Here is a 19,562-nt window from a genome sequence, read left to right as displayed (position 1 = left end):
AACAACACAAACGGCGCATGTTTGACCTTCCACCAAGGTGACCGCATCGCTGGTGGAGAATCGCTGTTTTCACTTGTAGTGCAACCGTGGTTCCGATCGGGTCGCACTTTGAGTGGTTCTCTCCTGCGCTTTTATTGAACAGTTGGTCTTTCCTGGTGGGACACTTTGTTCGATTTCTTAAGTGAGTGAAGGTACTGTAAGTGGCCAAGATGTCGAAGCCACAGTCGGACGAGCAGAAGCGCAAACAGATCAGTGTGCGGGGCATTTCGGTGCTGGAGGATGTGAACGAGATCAAGAAGGGTTTCAACCGCCATCTCCATTACACCCTGGTCAAGGATCGCAATGTGGCCACCACGCGTGACTACTACTTTGCCCTGGCGCACACCGTCAAGGACCACCTGGTGTCTCGCTGGATCCGAACTCAGCAGCACTACTACGAACGGGACCCCAAGGTAAGTCAGCTCGGACAACCGGCCATCATCATAATCATCGGTTGGGGTTTGACCTTTAATTGTCTTCTTGTCGGAGCGATAATGACTTGACACAGTTTTGCTCTTCTTGATTTCTTAACCGGCTTAACCCATTTTGATAAGGGATTGACCGCCGTTCGCCATTTCTGGAACAAGAAGGCATAAAATTATCACCGAAAGGAAAGTGAAAGCTTAAAATCTTCTAACATTACCTAATTTCTCTGGGTTTTTTTTTCTCCTTCTCGCCCAATCTCCCTTTCACACTCCCTGTGCGGTGAACTGTCGAGAATCCGCACGACTTTGACCACGTTCGTGCTCACGAGAGTGAGAGAATCGAAACCGTTTCACGAAGAGACTACGCCTACTAGTACCTTCGTGCCACACCGGCCATCTTTCCTACACCAAGAGTAGCGAAAAAAAAGAACGTCATATATCCAAGCATGCCGGTCGCAGAATTCGTTGACCCTATGCTGTCTGCGCGATGCTTCTGTCATCCAGCCAAACGAGGGGGCGGGAGAAAGTAATTTTCCAATCAAAGATGCTGGCCCCAAATCGTGCCTACTGCGACCAACTTGATCAAAATTAGAACAGAGAAAAAAAAACAAGAAAATCTTTTTGCAGAACAAACAAGTGGCGCATGTAAATCAGCCGTTCAAGCAACCAAAAAAAAACAAGTTGTTTTCAATCCCGACACCTCAACGGCTCTATTTTTACCCTCACGTTGTCGACTTCGTCCAAGTCGGGTGAAGAGTCCCATTCCGGGTGTGAATTCCGTCTAACCCCGTGTTAGAGTGACACATTTTGTCTGGCGGTTCGGCACGCGATAATCGCTCCTCATCGCTTTCAGCAAGTCATCTTTTTTGAGTTTGCGAAAAAAAAAAAATATCGGGAACAATCGCGTAAAATTCAAGGTCAACGCACCACCCCCAGAATTGCGGAGCGGGGAATTTGGGAAGGGCAAAAGGACAAAGCGATGAAGTTGTAGTCATCTGATATGGCCCCGGCTGGAAGGGGACACGTTGCGTAACTTGAAGCCGACCCGGCACGCGTGTTTTTTTTCCAAAACTGGAAGGGTTTTGATGAAGAGAGGTGTCCTTGAAATTTATGGATGTCATTACTGGCTATTAATGGGAAGTTACTGTTTGCTTTTACTGGGTCGTCAAACATATGTCAAGACATTTAATTGTATGTTTTTGTACAATAATCGAAGACATTCGTTCACAATTTACAATATTTTAATGATATCTGTAATCGCATGGTGAATTGTAACATTTCATTGCTCAACCTTTCTGCTACATACAGAAAAGATTTTTGTTTGACTTCGTACAAGAGCAAACAGTTATTTTCAAATGATTATAATTTACGTTCATGTTTTGTGATCGAATATTTATAGAAGAACAGTTAATGTTTTTTTCCTTCGTGTATTCCTTTTAAACGAACAATCTTTTTATTGCTGATAGAAGTTAAATGAAATATTTTCCTAGGTGAATTTGATTTGAAAATCAATTCAATTATTTTGAGGTTTTGGAAAATTTATTCATATTTTTCCAGGATGCTTTGAATTTCTTAACGAATTTAAATATTAATTAAGCCTTGCTTTGCACTTTGCTTTAAATATATATATTCCAGGAAATGCTTGTCCAGTTATTTTTCTTTAGAATCTGTAACTATTTTCAAATCTTTAGGTCTTATGGTAGCACCATTTATTTTTGATTCATAGTTACCTTTCTCATGCTTTGAAATATTTTTTTCTCTATGAGTAAAACAAAATTTCATTCTTCAAGAAATTTTCATAATTAAGGTAGGAAACGAAAAAATCAAATAAAATTTATTAGTTTATTACAAACATAACTTAAGATGTTTTGCATTTATTTTGTGAGTAAAGGAAGTGTGTATTTTATATTAATTCTTCATCTTAAGAAATTAAGATTGACGGACAAATTTGTACAGTCCGCTCTCCCAAAATTTCACTTCGAATAATCAAATCACGATTTTTTAAACAAAATTTGGGTCTCTGATCTAAAATATGTTATCCTACGGATCATCATGTTTTGAAGTTGATTAATCTAAAATAATTAAAAAGTTAACCTTATGAACACAATTTGATAACCAATATCATACAATGATATATTATTACTCATGAAAAATTGCTTATCAATATATTGTAATTTCTGTTAATTGTCAATGATTACAAGAAAGCGAGCTAGTATGTATATTAAACTGATAAATCGATTGGAAATGTGTTGAATCGATTTCAATAATTTTCAAAAAAAAAAGTGTTGATTTATTATACAGTCCAGACTCGATTATCCGATAGCTTTGGCAAAATTTCACTTCGGATAATGAAAACTTCGGATAATCGCATAACAAAAAAAATAAATTTTTGAACACATTTTTGATTGTCTTGCTTAAATATGTCCCCTAAACTACTCTAAAGTGATTTAGAAATTTTTAAATTCAAGATGGTGGCCAAAATGGCGTGATGAAATGTTGAAAAAATGCATTTTTCAACTTGATAGGCAATAAACCGTTTAAATTTGACTAAAATGGGGTCGAATTCGAATTTGACTAAAAGGACTAAAAATAAAATCTGGAGTGTTTTAAAAGGTTCAATAAAACTTTTTCTTATTTTTGCTTTTTGGATGTTGTTGAAACCGCCTTGAGTCAGGGGTACAGTTCAGACTCAATTATCCGAAGACGATCACGAAAAAAAACTTTTATTTCTGGTTATCGAAGTTGACGAAGTATGACCACTAAACTACTCTAAGGGGATTTAGAGTTTTGAAAGCCAAGATGGCGGCCAAAATGGCGATGGTGAAATATTAAGTGATTTAATAGGGAATCAACCATTTAAACTTGACTAAAATGGGGTCGCAGATTTGTTGTTAAAACCAAGAAAAGAAAAAAAAAATATATTGCTGTTCATGATTCGTTAATGCAAAGTACAAAGAATAACCTTCAGATAATCGAGTCTGGACTGTTTTAAGAACACCCATAAAGCAAAAAAAAAATGTTTGTTTATTGGACATTTTCAACAAAAATAAGCTCCAAAAATTAAAATGCTAATTTCAATGATGGTGACACTTGGTGCCAGCTTAATGAAATTGTACTTGTTTCCAAGGAGAGGTATTGCTTGTTACCATTATTCGCTGCAAATATTTTGATTTGCTGACATGAAAGTTTGATAACAATCTATTTATAACAAGGTCCAATTACCACATTATCATGCCATTAATATTCATAAAACACATTTCACCCCCGCACTTAACACGAGCGGCGCGAAGGCTCTGAAACCACGTTTCCAACAATGAAAACAAACCTCTAAAGGTCACCTCTACGCGCCAAACACTGTCGTCCCCACACTTGAGCCGGCCTTTTCCCAAACAAAACCAACAAGTGGCGCTGCGCGCCAATCCAATGTAATCCTGATATAGTCACTCTCTTAGCCTCTTTTTTTTTTCAAAACAATGCCACCCACCTGTTCCTGTGTGCAGTGTGCTCTAGAACCAGTCACAGCGCCTGCTGCGTTCAGCGTGAGCATGTCAATGATGTCACCACTTGAAGTGACGGGTTGAAATAATCACAGCTTATTCTTTTTTTTTTTGCGAAAATATTTTTGTTTGCGAATTCTTCGTCGCGACATTTGAAAATATTTAATTTTGTTGGCATCTAAAATCGACAAACATTGCGATAAGCGATCCCACTTTACCCTATTCGGCCTAAATTGGAACACTTTAGAATTGCAAGGGTAGAACGCGACGCTGCGCATCGCCTGCCAAGATCATGTGTTTTGCGTCACGTGATCGGCTCTGCTTGACATGTTCGACCCAGTATGAGTCGTCGCGACGCTTCAGACGGGTTGCTTGGATTTCTGCACAAGTTTGGAGGTGCTCCACTGAAAACAGGTTTTTAAAATGCACCAAGCGTGATTGTTTTTTGCGCTGCAAAAACATAAACCCTCAACTGCATGGTGGCGACCACCCGGCGACCACGTGAGCACGGCGTGAGACGTGCTGACAGTTTGCCGCCCGCCAACACACGCACCCCAAATTCGGGCCTATTAATAGCGCCCGTAGTGATATTGCCCCGTTGGAGAATGTCTTTCAAAAGTCCTCTACGGCGAATTTTGAGGCGGGCGCGTTCGGGATCAACCGTTTGAATTAAAGCGAGTGGAAAAAAGCGCGTTACTGACAACAAGAAGAAGACTAATAGCCGGGCGCGACAACAACAATATGGTGGCGAAATGAGGACACAATTGACCAAACAATGGCCGCGCCAGCAACCCCAGACGCCGAAAGGTCAATTGATAAACCCCTTTGCGACGAGATTATTCTCAATGAGTCGCGCGGCCTTCTTGGATGCGCCGGGAAGTGATTAGAAGCGCTGGGTTGACACCATGTCAAAAGGGACGTCGACGGGCGCGCGCGCCAGTTTCGAAAACTATAAACACACACTGTGCATTAATTATGCGAATCAGCTGATAAGCCGAGCGGTTCGAGGTTAGGTTGGAACCGGGATGTTTTAATTGCTACTTTCTAGAATATAGACATCACACGATTATTACAGAATATATAGTTGGACACGCCGTAATCAGTGGCGTCCATTGTTTTGCTCTTGGCTGAAACTAAACAAAAAACAGCTGTCGAAGGATTATTGCCATGCCGTCATGGAAAATTAAACTTCTAGAAATAAACTTGTTTTGATCGAATTGCAAGGCTGATAATCCTGTTAAGATTGTGCAATTGCAAGTTGTAGTGCTGACTCACTAGTCTGCTAAATTTGAACAAAACTAAATTTAATTATTAATGCTTTAACATAACTTTAGAAATGTCCAAACACTTGTTGTGCTGTGATAAAGATTTAAATACAGCTCAAAATAAATATAACAAAGATCCCAATTATGTTTTACATGAAAAAAAAAACATTTAATGTGGAGTTTTTTACCACAAATGTAAATATTTAAATTTTTATATTATTTTTTTCAATTTGATTTCCTTTATAAACAATTTAAAATTATAGTAAAAAATCGGGCGATAATAATCATATTTATTAAAATATAGTATTCGAAAGCCAGACTGTTTCTTTGAAGGATCGATTCCCAGCGCTTTGATATGGTCTACAAATTTGTTTCTCGGATCAAAACCTATAATTCAACTTGAGAATAAGATCATTTATTTGAGTTTTAAGATTTATGTCCTAACAAGATGTAAAATGTAGTAATTAACTCAAAATACAATACAAATTTCGAATCAAAACCATAACCACTAAACCTTAACCAAATGGGCTCAAATTTTCTAGGTAGATTTTGGGAACAAGGAAGAACGAAATTCGAATTAACAGCCCCCACAAACTTTTACAGAAATGGAGTTCAATCCAAAAATAACTTTGTCACAGCTGTATTTTTTTTTTAATTTAGGCCGTTGCAAATATTTTTCAAAGTTTATGTCGCCAAAATTTGTTCGAAAAATCAGGGGGCAAAAACAGATTTTTTCAAAAAACTTCAAAATTTTAATTAAAATAGAGGTCAAAGCTGAAAACAATCTAAAATGCATTGATAATCATATTTAGCATGTTTGGACTGGATTATAAATATTTGGAATTGTTATGACCGCAGCACCGCAAAAAAAATTTCACAAAAAAAAAATTTCCGTTAACACTTTGATATTTTGGAAACTAATGATTGCAAAACAACTGGACAGGTGTATAATGCATTTTAAAACACTTTTTTAATTCAAATGTTGAAACCATGGCTCGTAAATTCAATTTTTCAACTTTTTCTTTCACCCCCTTCCCCCTCGATTTTGGTCAGAGGCGAGGGACATAAACTTCAAAAGATATTTGCAACGGCCTAAATTAAGGTGTCTTAAACCGAAATGTAAACATTCGTCACCATAGTATTAAAAAAAATTGGGAAATAAAAACCATGACATCTGCTAATTATCAGCATTTAAATTTGGACCTTTACAATTTTTGAAAAATTACATGATTTTAAAATCATTTAAATTAGTTTTTTTTTATTTTTACATATTTTTTCATATCTTGCATTAAAGCTAGGTTGACAAAATCGAAATAAAATTAATTCTTTCGATAGGAATTTGAGAAGAAGTAAATCTTTAATTTTTTTATCGCTATACTTTTATATTAACTAGGCCTTTGCAAATATTTTCCAAAGTTTATTTCAGAACGCATTTCCTCTGTACTGTTCAACTTTTAAAAAAAATAATATTTTATTAAATTTGATGCCATTGCAAATTTTATTTCAAGTTTTTTGTAAACCCCCTCCCCCCATCACCCTTAAAAATTTCTCGAAAAAGTATCAACAATTAATTCTCGCTTACTTATTGGTTGTTTTTAAAAAGTAATCTAAAACATGGCTAGAGCTAGTAATTTTTCTTGGCATAAAAAAAAATATCGGATTTTCATCGCAATTTCACGGTACTCTAACATCTGCAAAAAATGTATTTTTAATATTGGGTACATGAAAGTTAATGATAAAGTAAGCATTAGTTCAGTGTATTGTGTATTGCATTAAAGTTAAGGCAAAATAAATGCATTCTACACTAGTTCAGTTGTTTTGCTATCATTAGTTTAAAAAAAATTAAGATTTGACGACAACAAAAAATTTTGCGAAAAAAAAAACTTTTTGGGGTACTGTACATTGGAATTTTGAAACAAAAATTATCGCATAATGCTTTATACAACATAACGGTTATGCTATCAAATATTTGTAAAATATCAATAAATTCTTTAAAATATATTTTATGAAAACTTTTATATTTCATACCGATCTGTGATCCCAAAATTAATAATTTGTAAAAATATATATTTTTTATTAAAAGTGTATAAAAAAGCTTTTCTTATCTATTCTGAAGAGTTTACAATCGATTTAACAAGTGTTTTCCATGAATAGGGGAACTATACCCTTTCTCAGCCTATTTCTATTATCGGCCTATCAGCACTTTGATCATGAATTACAGCTTTCATAGAGTGTTTTTGACTGTTTCAAAGTAATAAATAGCTCAAATAAAAGTGAGCAAGCAACTCTCCATTGTTGAAACATCTGAAAATGTTGATTTAATAGCAGAAACGTCAAAAGTGATGAGAATTGGTCGAACGGCTTAGTGTGATTAAAATGGGTATATTTCCCCTATTTCAGTTTAATTCAAACAAGTTTTTTGTCCACTGATTTTTTGAAGAAATTTTAAAGGGGAGGAGGAACAGAAACTTGGAATAACATTTGCCATGGCTTAAGTTTTGGTCAAATCTTGTAACTTTTTGAACCACAATATATTTTTTTAACTCAGACTGTTGTGACGACGAATTTCGGATCAACTAAAGAAAGTTTTTGCAGCAGCGACATCGATTCTGTTCTTAGCCGCAGCTCAAAGCTGAAACATTTTATTGTTATTATTGTATAGCAAAATAGGTTAATAATAAAAATCTCACATTTAGTCTTCCTCTGTAGGTGCAATCCTTATCGTTCGACCACAACAATTGCTGCAAGTATTGTTATTAAATTGCTTTTTGAGGATCACTTGTTTGAGCACATCAAGATTAATTAAATTATTCAACATTTATCTAGAATCCACTTTTGATGTCTATGTGTCTCCGGTATTTGTTTGTTTTCCTTTTCCCATGTTTCTCTAGCGGGTTAGACGTTTGGCAATTGTAGAATACTCTCCCAAAGGGTCTAATCTCGCTAAACTTCTTTTGATCTTTCCCGTACTGCCAGCAACCGCAACACAAACGTCGACGAAAATCGAATAAAAGTGATCAAGTTTAAATTAAATCCCGTTGTATATGGAGCAATTCCAGCTTAAATCAGGAATTTTTCTGGTACTTTTGTACCCGACCCTCTCCGATTTCAATGAAACTTTTTAGACATGTTATCCTAGGCCTATATAAGCCATTTTTGTGTATATGGAGCCAATAGTACTCGAAAATAACATTTGAGAAGGGCGTAAGGTATTTAAATATTTTTGTATATTGCAATTTAAAAATTACTGTATCTCGAAGCCATTGCGTCGTATCAAAAAGTGGTCAAAGACAAACTTGTAGGAAATTGGACGGGCTTTCTGAAAAAATACACTGAAACAAAAATACACACCACTTCTATGAGATTTTTTGATTTTTAAGTCTAAAACTTAAATTTAAAGGTGTAGTCACGATTTTTTTTCGTTCAAAATTTTTGAGGAAATAGCCTAAGATGTTACCAAAAGACTGACGAAAAATGCAGGATGGTATGTCTCTCCTAAAAAAATTCAAAAATCATTTACTAGAACTGTTTTTTTGAAAAGTGGTCTAAACGTCAAAATTTTTAAAAACCCATAGTGGGAATCGATTCCCCAGACAATTTTACATAAAAGTCTCCATATTGACTATTGTCCTATGTCCATTCCTTGGGAAGATACAGCGGTTTTAAAAATAAAAATGATGAAAAAATGGGTTTTTTGGCAATTTCTATATGACAGACTTGGTTTTTCAGTCTCGTAAATATTTTTACCGGAAAGCTCGTCTAATTTCCCATAAGTTTTTTTGAATTTTTGATTTCTGGATTTTAGGACCGATTTTTTGGAAAAAAATTAAAACAAACTTTGTAGGGCTGTACCAAGCTCATGATTACTCAGAACATTGAATAAAAATCGAAACTTACGGAAAAATCGCTATTGAAAATTCAAATGCTCTTGTTTCGTCCTATTAAGCTCATAATTGGGATTTGGGTTCAGTACGCCGGCCAATTCTGTATTTTTTTTTTGTTATAGAGCAATTCTCTACGAAATCGGTCTTTTTTCTTCAATTTTAATTTTTGTATTTTTTAATCCGGCTGAAACTTTTTTGGTGCCTTCGGTATGCCCAAAGAAGCCATTTTGCATCATTAGTTTGTCCATATAATTTTCCATACAAATTCGGCAGCTGTCCATACAAAAATGATGTATGAAAATTCAAAAATCTGTATCTTTTGAAGGAATTTTTTGATCGATTTGGTGTCTTCGGCAAAGTTGTAGGTATGGATACGGACTACACTGGAAAAAATAATACACGGTAAAAAAAAATTTGGTGATTTTTTTATTTAACTTTTTATCACTAAAACTTGATTTACAAAAAAACACTATTTTTAATTTTTTTTATTTTTTGATATGTTTTAGAAGACATAAAATGCCAACTTTTCAGAAATTTCCAGGTTGTGCAAAAAATCACTGACCGAGTTATGAATTTTTTAATCAATACTGATTTTTTCAAAAAATCGAAATTTTGGTCGTAAAAATTTTTCAACTTCATTTTTCGATGTAAAATCAAATTTGCAATCAAAAAGTACTTTACTAAAATTTTGATAAAGTGCACCGTTTTCAAGTTATAGCCATATTTAAGTGACTTTTTTGAAAATAGTCGCAGTTTTTCATTTTTTTAAATTAGTGCACATGTTTGCCCAGTTTTGAAAAAAATATTTTTGAAAAGCTGAGAAAATTCTCTATATTTTGCTTATTCGGACTATGTTGATACGACCTTTAGTTGCTGAGATATTGCAATGCAAAGGTTTAAAAACAGGAAAATTGATGTTTTCTAAGTTTCACCCAAACAACCCACCATTTTCTATCGTCAATATCTCAGCAACTAATGGTCCGATTTTCAATGTTAATATATGAAACAATTGTGAAATTTTCCGATCTTTTCGAAAAAAATATTTTTGGAATTTTCAAATCAAGACAAACATTTTAAAAGGGCGTAATATTGAATGTTTGGCCTTTGTGAAATGTTAGTCTTGATTTGAAAATTCCAAAAATATTTTTTTCGAAGAGATCGGAAAATTTCACAAATGTTTCATATATTAACATTGAAAATCGGACCATTAGTTGCTGAGATATTGACGATAGAAAATGGTGGGTTGTTTGGGTGAAACTTAGAAAACATCAATTTTCCTGTTTTTAAACCTTTGCATTGCAATATCTCAGCAACTAAAGGTCGTATCAACAAAGTCCAAATAAGCAAAATATAGAGAATTTTCTCAGCTTTTCAAAAATATTTTTTTCAAAACTGGGCAAACATGTGCACTAATTTAAAAAAATGAAAAACTGCGACTATTTTCAAAAAAGTCACTTAAATATGGCTATAACTTGAAAACGGTGCACTTTATCAAAATTTCAGTAAAGTACTTTTTGATTGCAAATTTGATTTTACATCGAAAAATGAAGTTGAAAAATTTTTACGACCAAAATTTCGATTTTTTGAAAAAATCAGTATTGATTAAAAAATTCATAACTCGGTCAGTGATTTTTTGCACAACCTGGAAATTTCTGAAAAGTTGGCATTTTATGCCTTCTAAAACATATCAAAAAATAAAAAAAATAAAAATAGTGTTTTTTTGCAAATCAAGTTTTAGTGATAAAAAGTTAAATAAAAAAATCACCAAATTTTTTTTACCGTGTATTATTTTTTTCCAGTGTAGTCCGTATCCATACCTACAACTTTGCCGAAGACACCAAATCGATCAAAAAATTCCTTCAAAAGATACAGATTTTTGAATTTTCATACATCATTTTTGTATGGACAGCTGCCGAATTTGTATGGAAAATTATATGGACAAACTAATGATGCAAAATGGCTTCTTTGGGCATACCGAAGGCACCAAAAAAGTTTCAGTCGGATTAAAAAATACAAAAAAAATCGAATGACCGAAATCCTAGAGAACTGCTCTATAGACAACCTACAAAAGTCCGCTATTTGAACTCGCTCCAATTCAACTGTCTGGACATCTCAAAGGTTCATTGTCGTTTCACTGCGTCAGATAATTAACTCAAAAATAAAAATTCAACCTCAAGACAGAATTGGTGCATTCGGTGCATTGTCTCTCCTGGCCTATCTATTAATATACACAAAAAGAGATTTTTTTCATCCCATTTTTCAAGAATTTTTATTGTCCACCCAACTCCCACAGGGCAATGAAACCCGCTAATTGCTTCGCTGCTTCTGCGAAATTCTGGAATCACGTGTTCTATTGAAGATTTGCCTACGGTTTGAAATGGGACACCTTTGCCGCCAGGTTTGCCCGATACGCGCCAGAGCTCTTGCGTGAAACTGTAACAATTCGCTTCAAGGGCAAGAAAAAGGTCAAAGCTTTTCATTTTTCTTTTTGGGATCAGAATCTCTGTTACACAATCTCCACCACCACGCTCATTATGCACAAGAAGTCACATTATTTGTGTTAATTAATTCGATTTTTCTTTTCCTCTTGCTCGATTAGCGCGTGTACTACCTCTCGCTGGAGTACTACATGGGTCGTTCGCTGCAAAACACCATGATCAACCTGGGCATCCAGACGTCCTGCGACGAGGCCATGTACCAGATGGGTCTGGACATTGAGGAGCTGGAGGACCTCGAGGAGGACGCCGGTCTCGGAAACGGCGGTTTGGGTCGGTTGGCCGCGTGCTTCCTCGACTCGATGGCCACCCTTGGCATGCCCGCCTACGGTTATGGTAATGTCGCTTAATGATTGTTAGCGAATACATTGTGTCTTAATGGCTTTTTCATGTTTGTAGGCATCCGTTACGAGTACGGTATCTTCGCCCAGAAGATAAAGAACGGCGAGCAGGTTGAGGAGCCCGACGATTGGCTGCGTTACGGAAACCCGTGGGAGAAGGCCCGCCCGGAGTACATGATCCCGATTCACTTCTACGGCCGCGTGATCGACACGCCCGAGGGCAAGAAGTGGGTCGATACGCAGACCGTGTTCGCGATGCCGTACGACAACCCGATCCCCGGGTACGGCAACAACGTGGTCAACACGCTACGTCTGTGGTCGGCCAAGTCGCCGGTTGACTTCAACCTGAAGTTCTGTGAGTAATTGAGTAATGAACCTGAAGTTCTGTTACTAACGATTTCGTTTTACAGTCAACGATGGTGACTACATCCAGGCCGTGCTGGACCGTAACTTGGCGGAGAACATCTCCCGTGTTCTGTACCCCAACGATAACTTCTTCGAGGGCAAGGAGCTGCGTCTGAAGCAGGAGTACTTTATGTGCGCCGCTACGCTGCAAGACATCGTGCGCCGTTACAAGGCGTCCAAGTTTGGATCGCGTGCCGCCGTGCGCACCTCGTTCGATGACTTCCCGAACAAGGTTGCCATCCAGCTGAACGACACTCACCCCTCGTTGGCGATCCCCGAGTTGATGCGCATTCTCGTTGACGACGAGAAGCTGTCCTGGGAACAGGCCTGGGATGTGGTCACTCGCACGTGTGCCTACACCAACCACACCGTTCTGCCGGAGGCTCTCGAGCGTTGGCCGGTGTCTCTGCTGCAGTCGATTCTGCCCCGTCACCTGGAGATCATCTACCACATCAACTTTTTGCATTTACAAAATGTGGAGAAGCACTTCCCCGGAGACTGGGACAAAATGCGTTCCCTGTCGCTCGTTGAGGAGGACGGAGACAAGCGCATCAACATGGCCAACCTGTCGATCGTGGGTTCGCACGCCGTCAACGGTGTCGCCGCCATCCACTCGGAGATCATCAAGAAGGACATCTTCCGTGACTTCTTCGCCATGTGCCCGGAAAAGTTCCAGAACAAGACCAACGGTATCACGCCGCGTCGTTGGCTGCTGCTGTGCAACCCCGGTCTGTCCGATCTGATCGCCGAGAAGATCGGTGACGAATGGCCCGTCCATCTGGAGCAGCTGACCAAGCTGAAGGCCTTCGCCAAGGATCCCACATTCCAGCGCGCCGTCGCCAAGGTCAAGCAGGAGAACAAACTGAAGCTGGCCCAGCTGCTGGAGAAGGACTACGGAGTCAAGGTGAACCCGGCTTCGATGTTCGACATCCAGGTCAAGCGTATCCACGAGTACAAACGCCAGCTGCTCAACTGTCTGCACATTATCACCCTGTACAACCGCATCAAGCGTGATCCGACCGCCAACTTCACCCCGCGTACGATCATGATCGGTGGCAAGGCCGCCCCAGGATACTACATCGCCAAGCAGATCATCAAGCTGATCTGCTCCGTCGGAAACGTCGTCAACAACGATCCGATCGTCGGCGACAAGCTGAAGGTCATCTTCCTGGAGAACTACCGCGTGACCCTGGCCGAGAAGATCATGCCGGCCGCCGATCTGTCCGAGCAGATCTCGACCGCCGGTACCGAAGCTTCCGGAACCGGAAACATGAAGTTCATGCTGAACGGTGCCTTGACCGTGGGAACGCTGGACGGCGCCAACGTCGAGATGGCCGAAGAGATGGGCAACGACAACATCTTCATCTTCGGTATGACCGTCGACGAGGTCGAGGAGCTGAAGAAGAAGGGCTACGACGCCACGCACTACTACAACACGAACCAGGACATTAAGCAGTGCGTCGACCAGATCCAGGGTGGATTCTTCAGCCCGGGCAACCCGCACGAGTTCCAGGACATTGCTAACGTGCTGATGAAGTACGACCGTTACTATCTGTTTGCCGACTACGAATCGTACCTCAAGACCCAGGATGAGGTGTCCGCTGTGTATCAGGTAAGTGCGGAGTACGGTACAGTTAATCGCTGATTTGTCAGGTTATTATGAGGATAGCTTTTGCTAGCCTGCTTTTTGTCATCCTGAGAAGGTGGTTATAAAATTAATAACTAATTTTGTTATTGAGAAGGTTGGATAACTTATTGAAATAACAGATCGAAAAAAAATTACCAAATCTCGATCTTTTGGACGCAAATGAAAGGTATAGACGTTTAGAAAGGCACCTATGCTACGACTCGTAACCGATTTGGTCACTTTGGTCCCTGGAAATCGATTTCAAAGAAACAAGGTTCCTGAACACTTGTTTTCATTAGTTCTGATATATCGATGCCTCTGTGCTCTCTCGTACTAAGCTTGCTGGTTTTCCTATCTGGTTAGCATATCGATTTTATTTGATATCGATAAATTCATTAGAAAATTTAGCAAACTCTATGAAATTAGGGTTTGGTCCTGTCTCGATGGAGTCGCTGGTAGGCAGTTGGACACACAATCCAAATGTCGTCGGTTTGAATCCCGGGGTGGATGGAAGCTTAGGTATAAAAAGAGGTTTGCAATTGCCTCAACAATCAAGCCTTCGGACACCTAGTTTCGAGTAGGAATCTCGTAATCGAGAACGCCAAGGCAATGCTGTAGAGCGAATTATTTGAATTTTTTGTTATTCTCTAGAACAAGTAAAAAGCCAATTGCACCATATCTGGCCACTCTAAAATCAGTTCTGGGTATCCTGGAAGAGGCCAGATTACCTATTTGGTATTTGTCAACCAATTTTTGATCTTCAAAAAGCATTGGAAAGAGTTCTTCTCAAAATTTTAGACAAATTAAGGGTTGGAAATTTAACTTATTTTATGTAACTTTGCCAATGTTTTGTAAAAATGTCAATTTTTTAGGGTACAACTTTGGCTGTGTTTTTTACTAACATTTTCAATATATACTGCAAGTATGCAGTAATTTTTGTAGCGTCCCAGACTATGCCTCTACGCATTTTTTTACATTTTAGATGATAATGGTATCATTTTATAGCAAAACATGTGAAAAACAAGCAAAAAAAAAAATGAAAAAGTGACTTTAAAAACATGAAAAAATTAGATAGGTAAAATGTAATGAAAGGAAAAATACTACCAAAAACAAAGATGAACTAAACAAGATAGATGCAAATTAAAAAAAAATCTCAAAATAAAACAAGAAAAACAAGAGAAGTGATGTTTTTTGTAGAACAAAAGTTTCTCAAAAAGGAGGTCACGGGAAAAATAAAAAATTTCGAAAAAATATTTGGGCAGTAGAGGGTTAACGTCCTATCTGCATAAGAAACACATTGCACATAGGTTTTTTTTTAAATCAAATGCAGAATTAAAAATTCGTCAACTGCTAAACTACCCCTGATCGCAAAAATGTCCCATATGCATTTTCATCACTTTTGAGTTAGTGATGCAGTTTGGTTCAAAATCGTGTGCTCTTTCAGAAAAGCCCAAAACATCCAGTACTTTTTTTTCTAGAAATCTGGTGAAAATCCATTTTACATTTATGCAACAACATTTATCTACAATTTTCTGGAAAAAATATTTTTTTGTGCAATTTGCAGTTGCATTTGAGCCACACATTTCAATAGGGCACAAAACCAAATTGTAAACACTCGAGATTATTCCACTATTTCATTTATTTGTACACTCCCTACATGCGCTCCAAGAATCAGATTGATTAAAAGAAATCTCGGATTAGTTTTCAAAAAGACGTAAGAGCCATTGGTAAACAAAGCCCTTTTTGCATCGGTATTCGAACTACTTACGATAAACCAATTTCAAAAATGCTTGAGATTGCTCATCTACACGTCCTTCAATCGCCCTAAACTTAAAAAATGAAATTTTGTTTCAATTTGGAGAAAACGAAAATTAGTGCCGGAGGTCTCGGCGGCTCTTACGGCTTTTTGAAAACTCACCCGAGAAATATCCTTTTGAAAAAATAAAAAAATGTAAGGGCACAAAAAGTACCCTCTTTTCTTTTTCGTTAGTTTTTCTTAGTTAGTACTTTGTGTGTTATAAAGTGAATTTTTCATGCATTCTTAACTCTAATCCTCTACAAAACCAAGTTTGGTTTACTTAGTACCAAGAAAATATTGAAAATTTTAATATTTGCTTGGTTCCAATTAAATATTACATATTTACAAATGGTGAATAAAACCAGTAAGCATTGGCTGACGGCTTTAAAATTTTGTCCAACACTTGTAAAAAGTGAGCAATTGGGCAGTAACAAAAATAGTGAACTTATAAAAAATAATAAAATATTTTGTTATGCACACTTGACAAGTTTGCGAATAAATTATTGGTTACCTTTGGGGGTCAATAATTATTAGTTATTTGAAAAACAGCTTTAATTGTTTTTACTGCTTATACAAGTATTGATTTGTTTCATGACCCTTGACAAAATTGATCAAATTTTTCCCATAGTTTAAGCAAAATAAAAAATAAAAACATTTGGGTTATGGGTTATGGATTGTAATTAAACAAAAATCAACTTTCAAATTTTTTACTTTTTATAAAAGTTTTTGTACCAACACCACATTTCATAGCAAAAATAATGTCCTTGACAAAATTAGTCAAAATTTTCCCATAGTTTTGGCTATATTTAGCTAAATTTTAAAAAAATATAACAAATTGGACTATGGTAACTTGTTTAAATTATCCCATAGTTAAAGTAAAATCCAGCAATAAAAAATAATAACAAACTTGGTAATGAATGCAATTTTTTTTAAGTGGGAATTTCACATGAATAACGCAATCAATAAATCATTTTTAATGTGCCATAACTTGAGTTGTTATTGTCTTACTCTTTGGCATCTCATTAGATCTGATCAATAACAATGTTTAACATATGTTTTGAGGATGTTATTAGTTTTTCTTCTCATTACCATTTTAACAAGACTTTTTATTGAAATGACCTCCGTTTTGTTACTCCCACTTGCCCGAGAATAAAAGGGCCCATAATCAGCATTCAAAACAATAATCAGGCGACGGAGATTTTGTGCCCTTACAGTTAACTTCTAAATTGCATTAGAAAAGGCCCATCGTAAACAACACTTCGAAATTTAAATTGACCGATAATGCGATTTTTTTCAAATTGTGATTTTTTTTTGCAAAAATCAACATGTGAAAAGATGTAACTTTTTTATTGTATGATCAGTAAAAATACCACCAGTTTTCTTTATTAAATAGGAATTGAAAATAGTTGTTCATTTTTCGCCAGGGATTTTCTCGAATCGCGGTTTTGTTTTTGCTCAATTTGTCTTTTATGTGATTTTAAAAATTTTGTCAAAAAGGGCACGAATTTTATAAGAGTTGCTAGATGCACACATCTTGAGATATAATAAAATTAATTGAGCATAAAGCACCATGCGTCTCCAGCATAACTCACTGGGAACTCATTTCAATGGAAAAACATGGTACTTTTAGTTTGTTTGATATACCGAATCTGATAATTGAATAATTTACTACCACAAATGAGTATTGTATGACTCATTTATAAAGGTTGTTGATGAGCAATAAAATAAGTTCAGGTTTAAAATATTCGTTTTTTTACCGGTCAATAATCCTGTTTTGGATAGATTTTTTTTCAGTTTGAAGAAAAATATATCAGTATAAATTCAGAACTTTTTCAAATTCACAACTATCAACTAACAAATTCTTTCTTTCTTCCTTCAACCACTCTCCGAACCACAGAACCAGTCCAAGTGGCTCGAGATGTCGATCAACAACATCGCGTCCAGCGGCAAGTTCTCCAGTGATCGCACAATCGCCGAGTACGCGCGCGAAATCTGGGGCGTCGAGCCGTCGTGGGAGAAGCTGCCCAACCCGGGCGAGTACAAGTAAACGTCGTCACCATCGTCGTCATCGTCGTCGTGTATCGTCGTGTCCACGTGCAGCTTAAAACTGCCACTGCCACCGTGCAAACAAATTTAACACTCAAAAAACTCAAAACACTAAAGAAAGAAAAAAACAAATCTACTTCAAAACATCTACATACTACAAAATTCGGCGTCCAAACCGCGTTCTAGTTGTGTTGTTTCTCATTTTAAAACAAAAAAAAATCTAAATTGTGTGTCTGTATCAGGGCTTACACCTCTAATTGTGCGGGAAAACATTCGCAACCTTGCAAACTGCAATGTTCTCGAATATGTTTGTAATCGTTAAAGCACGAACGCATAACAAAACAAAAACACTAGTTAATTGAAATCCTTAAACAAAAATGCAATGAGAGAAAATGTTAGGAGAAGAAGTGAAAAATTGTTATTAAATATGTCCCCTAGATGTAGTAAAATGCATGAAAAATCAAACAAACAACACATAGTGAAGAACACACACACTAATTACACACACATAATAAAAAGAAAGAAAAAAAATCACACGGTTATGTAATAATCACGGCGGAAACATTGAGATTAGGGTGCCATTTTATCTAGATATTATAAATGCTTTTTTTTTCCTTTTTACCTGTTTACTGCAAACGGCTATGCAAAAAGAGAGAGAAAAAAATAATAGAAAAACAAATCGCAGCATACAAAACAATGATATTTGAGACTATAATAGAGGAAAAATGCAGCAAAACTAGGTTCGATGAAAAGAAAAATAAATTGTTTACTAACACACTCCATGTGACTAAATAGGTGAGCTACGAGCAAAGCCGCAATCATAGTGAAAAGAAGAAGATGAAAACAAAAGAAACTAACCCATAATATTCTGTTGCAAAATTGGAGCATCTTACTGTTAATAATATTATTTCCTTTATTTTTTACGAAATAAATAAATAAATTGGAGTTACCAAAAATTAAGCGTTTTACTTGTAATGATGATATACATCCCACTTAAAAGTTTATGAATATTTCTGTTGAAATTATAACCTGGGCTTTAAACTAGGGAAATTCTAGAGAAAATTTTAAAATTTGTTCAAAAATGTCCAAACTGGCTTAGGTTGTTCTTATTTTATTTGGATATTTTAAAAATTTAACAAATTTATCCTGGTTTTTAGGAAAAACTATGTTGGTAAATTATATCAGTTTTTGTTCTTTGAATGTTTTCTCAACATTTATTTATGGGGTATTTTATAATATTAGTAAATCCCTAGAATTTCACAAAAAATCTTGTTTTTTGAATTTATCTTTTTAGAACAAATAGGTACACAAAACAATCCTGATTTTAGTAATTGGCTTTTTTATTACAAAAAAAATCCATAAGAGTTTCAGACATTGAAAAAAATGGATTTAGATTTTTTTTCAAAAATCATGATTGGATGCAAATTTTCAATTGAAAATTACTGTAATTTGTTTTATCAATTGCACCGTTTACAAGATATATTTGCATTTCCATGTTTTTTTCTGCAATTTGAAAATTCTTTATGACGGAAAATACCTCTGCATACAATATTTTTGAAGAGCCCCTGCAAATTTTATTTTTTAAAGTTGTTGATCGGTCGGCTGGCTGCTGAGATACAGCATCTTAAATCTAACATTTTGTAAAAAAAAAATATTTTCTCGCTATCACCTAGTTTGACTTCTTATCCAATTCGCGATATCTCAAAAACTATTGAATGATTCGATTTTCAGTTTCAAAGA

At 36.3% G+C, this 19,562-nt stretch overlaps 1 protein-coding gene across 1 annotated transcript; it reads left to right on the top strand.

The window, feature by feature from the left end:
- Window positions 1–18,778, top strand: LOC120417533 (glycogen phosphorylase). The gene is made up of 5 exons (XM_039579619.2): window positions 1–452; window positions 11,710–11,941; window positions 12,005–12,301; window positions 12,357–13,963; window positions 17,674–18,778. The coding sequence occupies exons 1-5, from the start codon at window positions 210–212 to the stop codon at window positions 17,821–17,823; spliced, it is 2,529 nt and encodes an 842-aa protein (XP_039435553.1). The 5' UTR covers window positions 1–209; the 3' UTR covers window positions 17,824–18,778.
- Window positions 18,779–19,562: the final 784 nt, after the last annotated feature.

The sequence above is a fragment of the Culex pipiens genome, unplaced genomic scaffold (assembly GCF_016801865.2).
Source record: "Culex pipiens pallens isolate TS unplaced genomic scaffold, TS_CPP_V2 Cpp_Un0001, whole genome shotgun sequence".
Classification (NCBI taxonomy): Eukaryota; Metazoa; Arthropoda; class Insecta; order Diptera; family Culicidae; genus Culex; species Culex pipiens.
This window is presented reverse-complemented; position numbering and strand designations above follow the sequence as displayed.

What these genes read in the sequence shown, in the direction of transcription:
- LOC120417533 (XM_039579619.2), top strand. Translation starts at nt 210, where the DNA reads ATGTCGAAGCCACAGTCGGACGAGCAGAAGCGCAAACAGATCAGTGTG. An exon ending in ACTACGAACGGGACCCCAAG is followed by an intron (nt 453 to 11,709) that starts GTAAGTCAGCTC and finishes TTGCTCGATTAG; the next exon opens with CGCGTGTACTACCTCTCGCT. An exon ending in CATGCCCGCCTACGGTTATG is followed by an intron (nt 11,942 to 12,004) that starts GTAATGTCGCTT and finishes TCATGTTTGTAG; the next exon opens with GCATCCGTTACGAGTACGGT.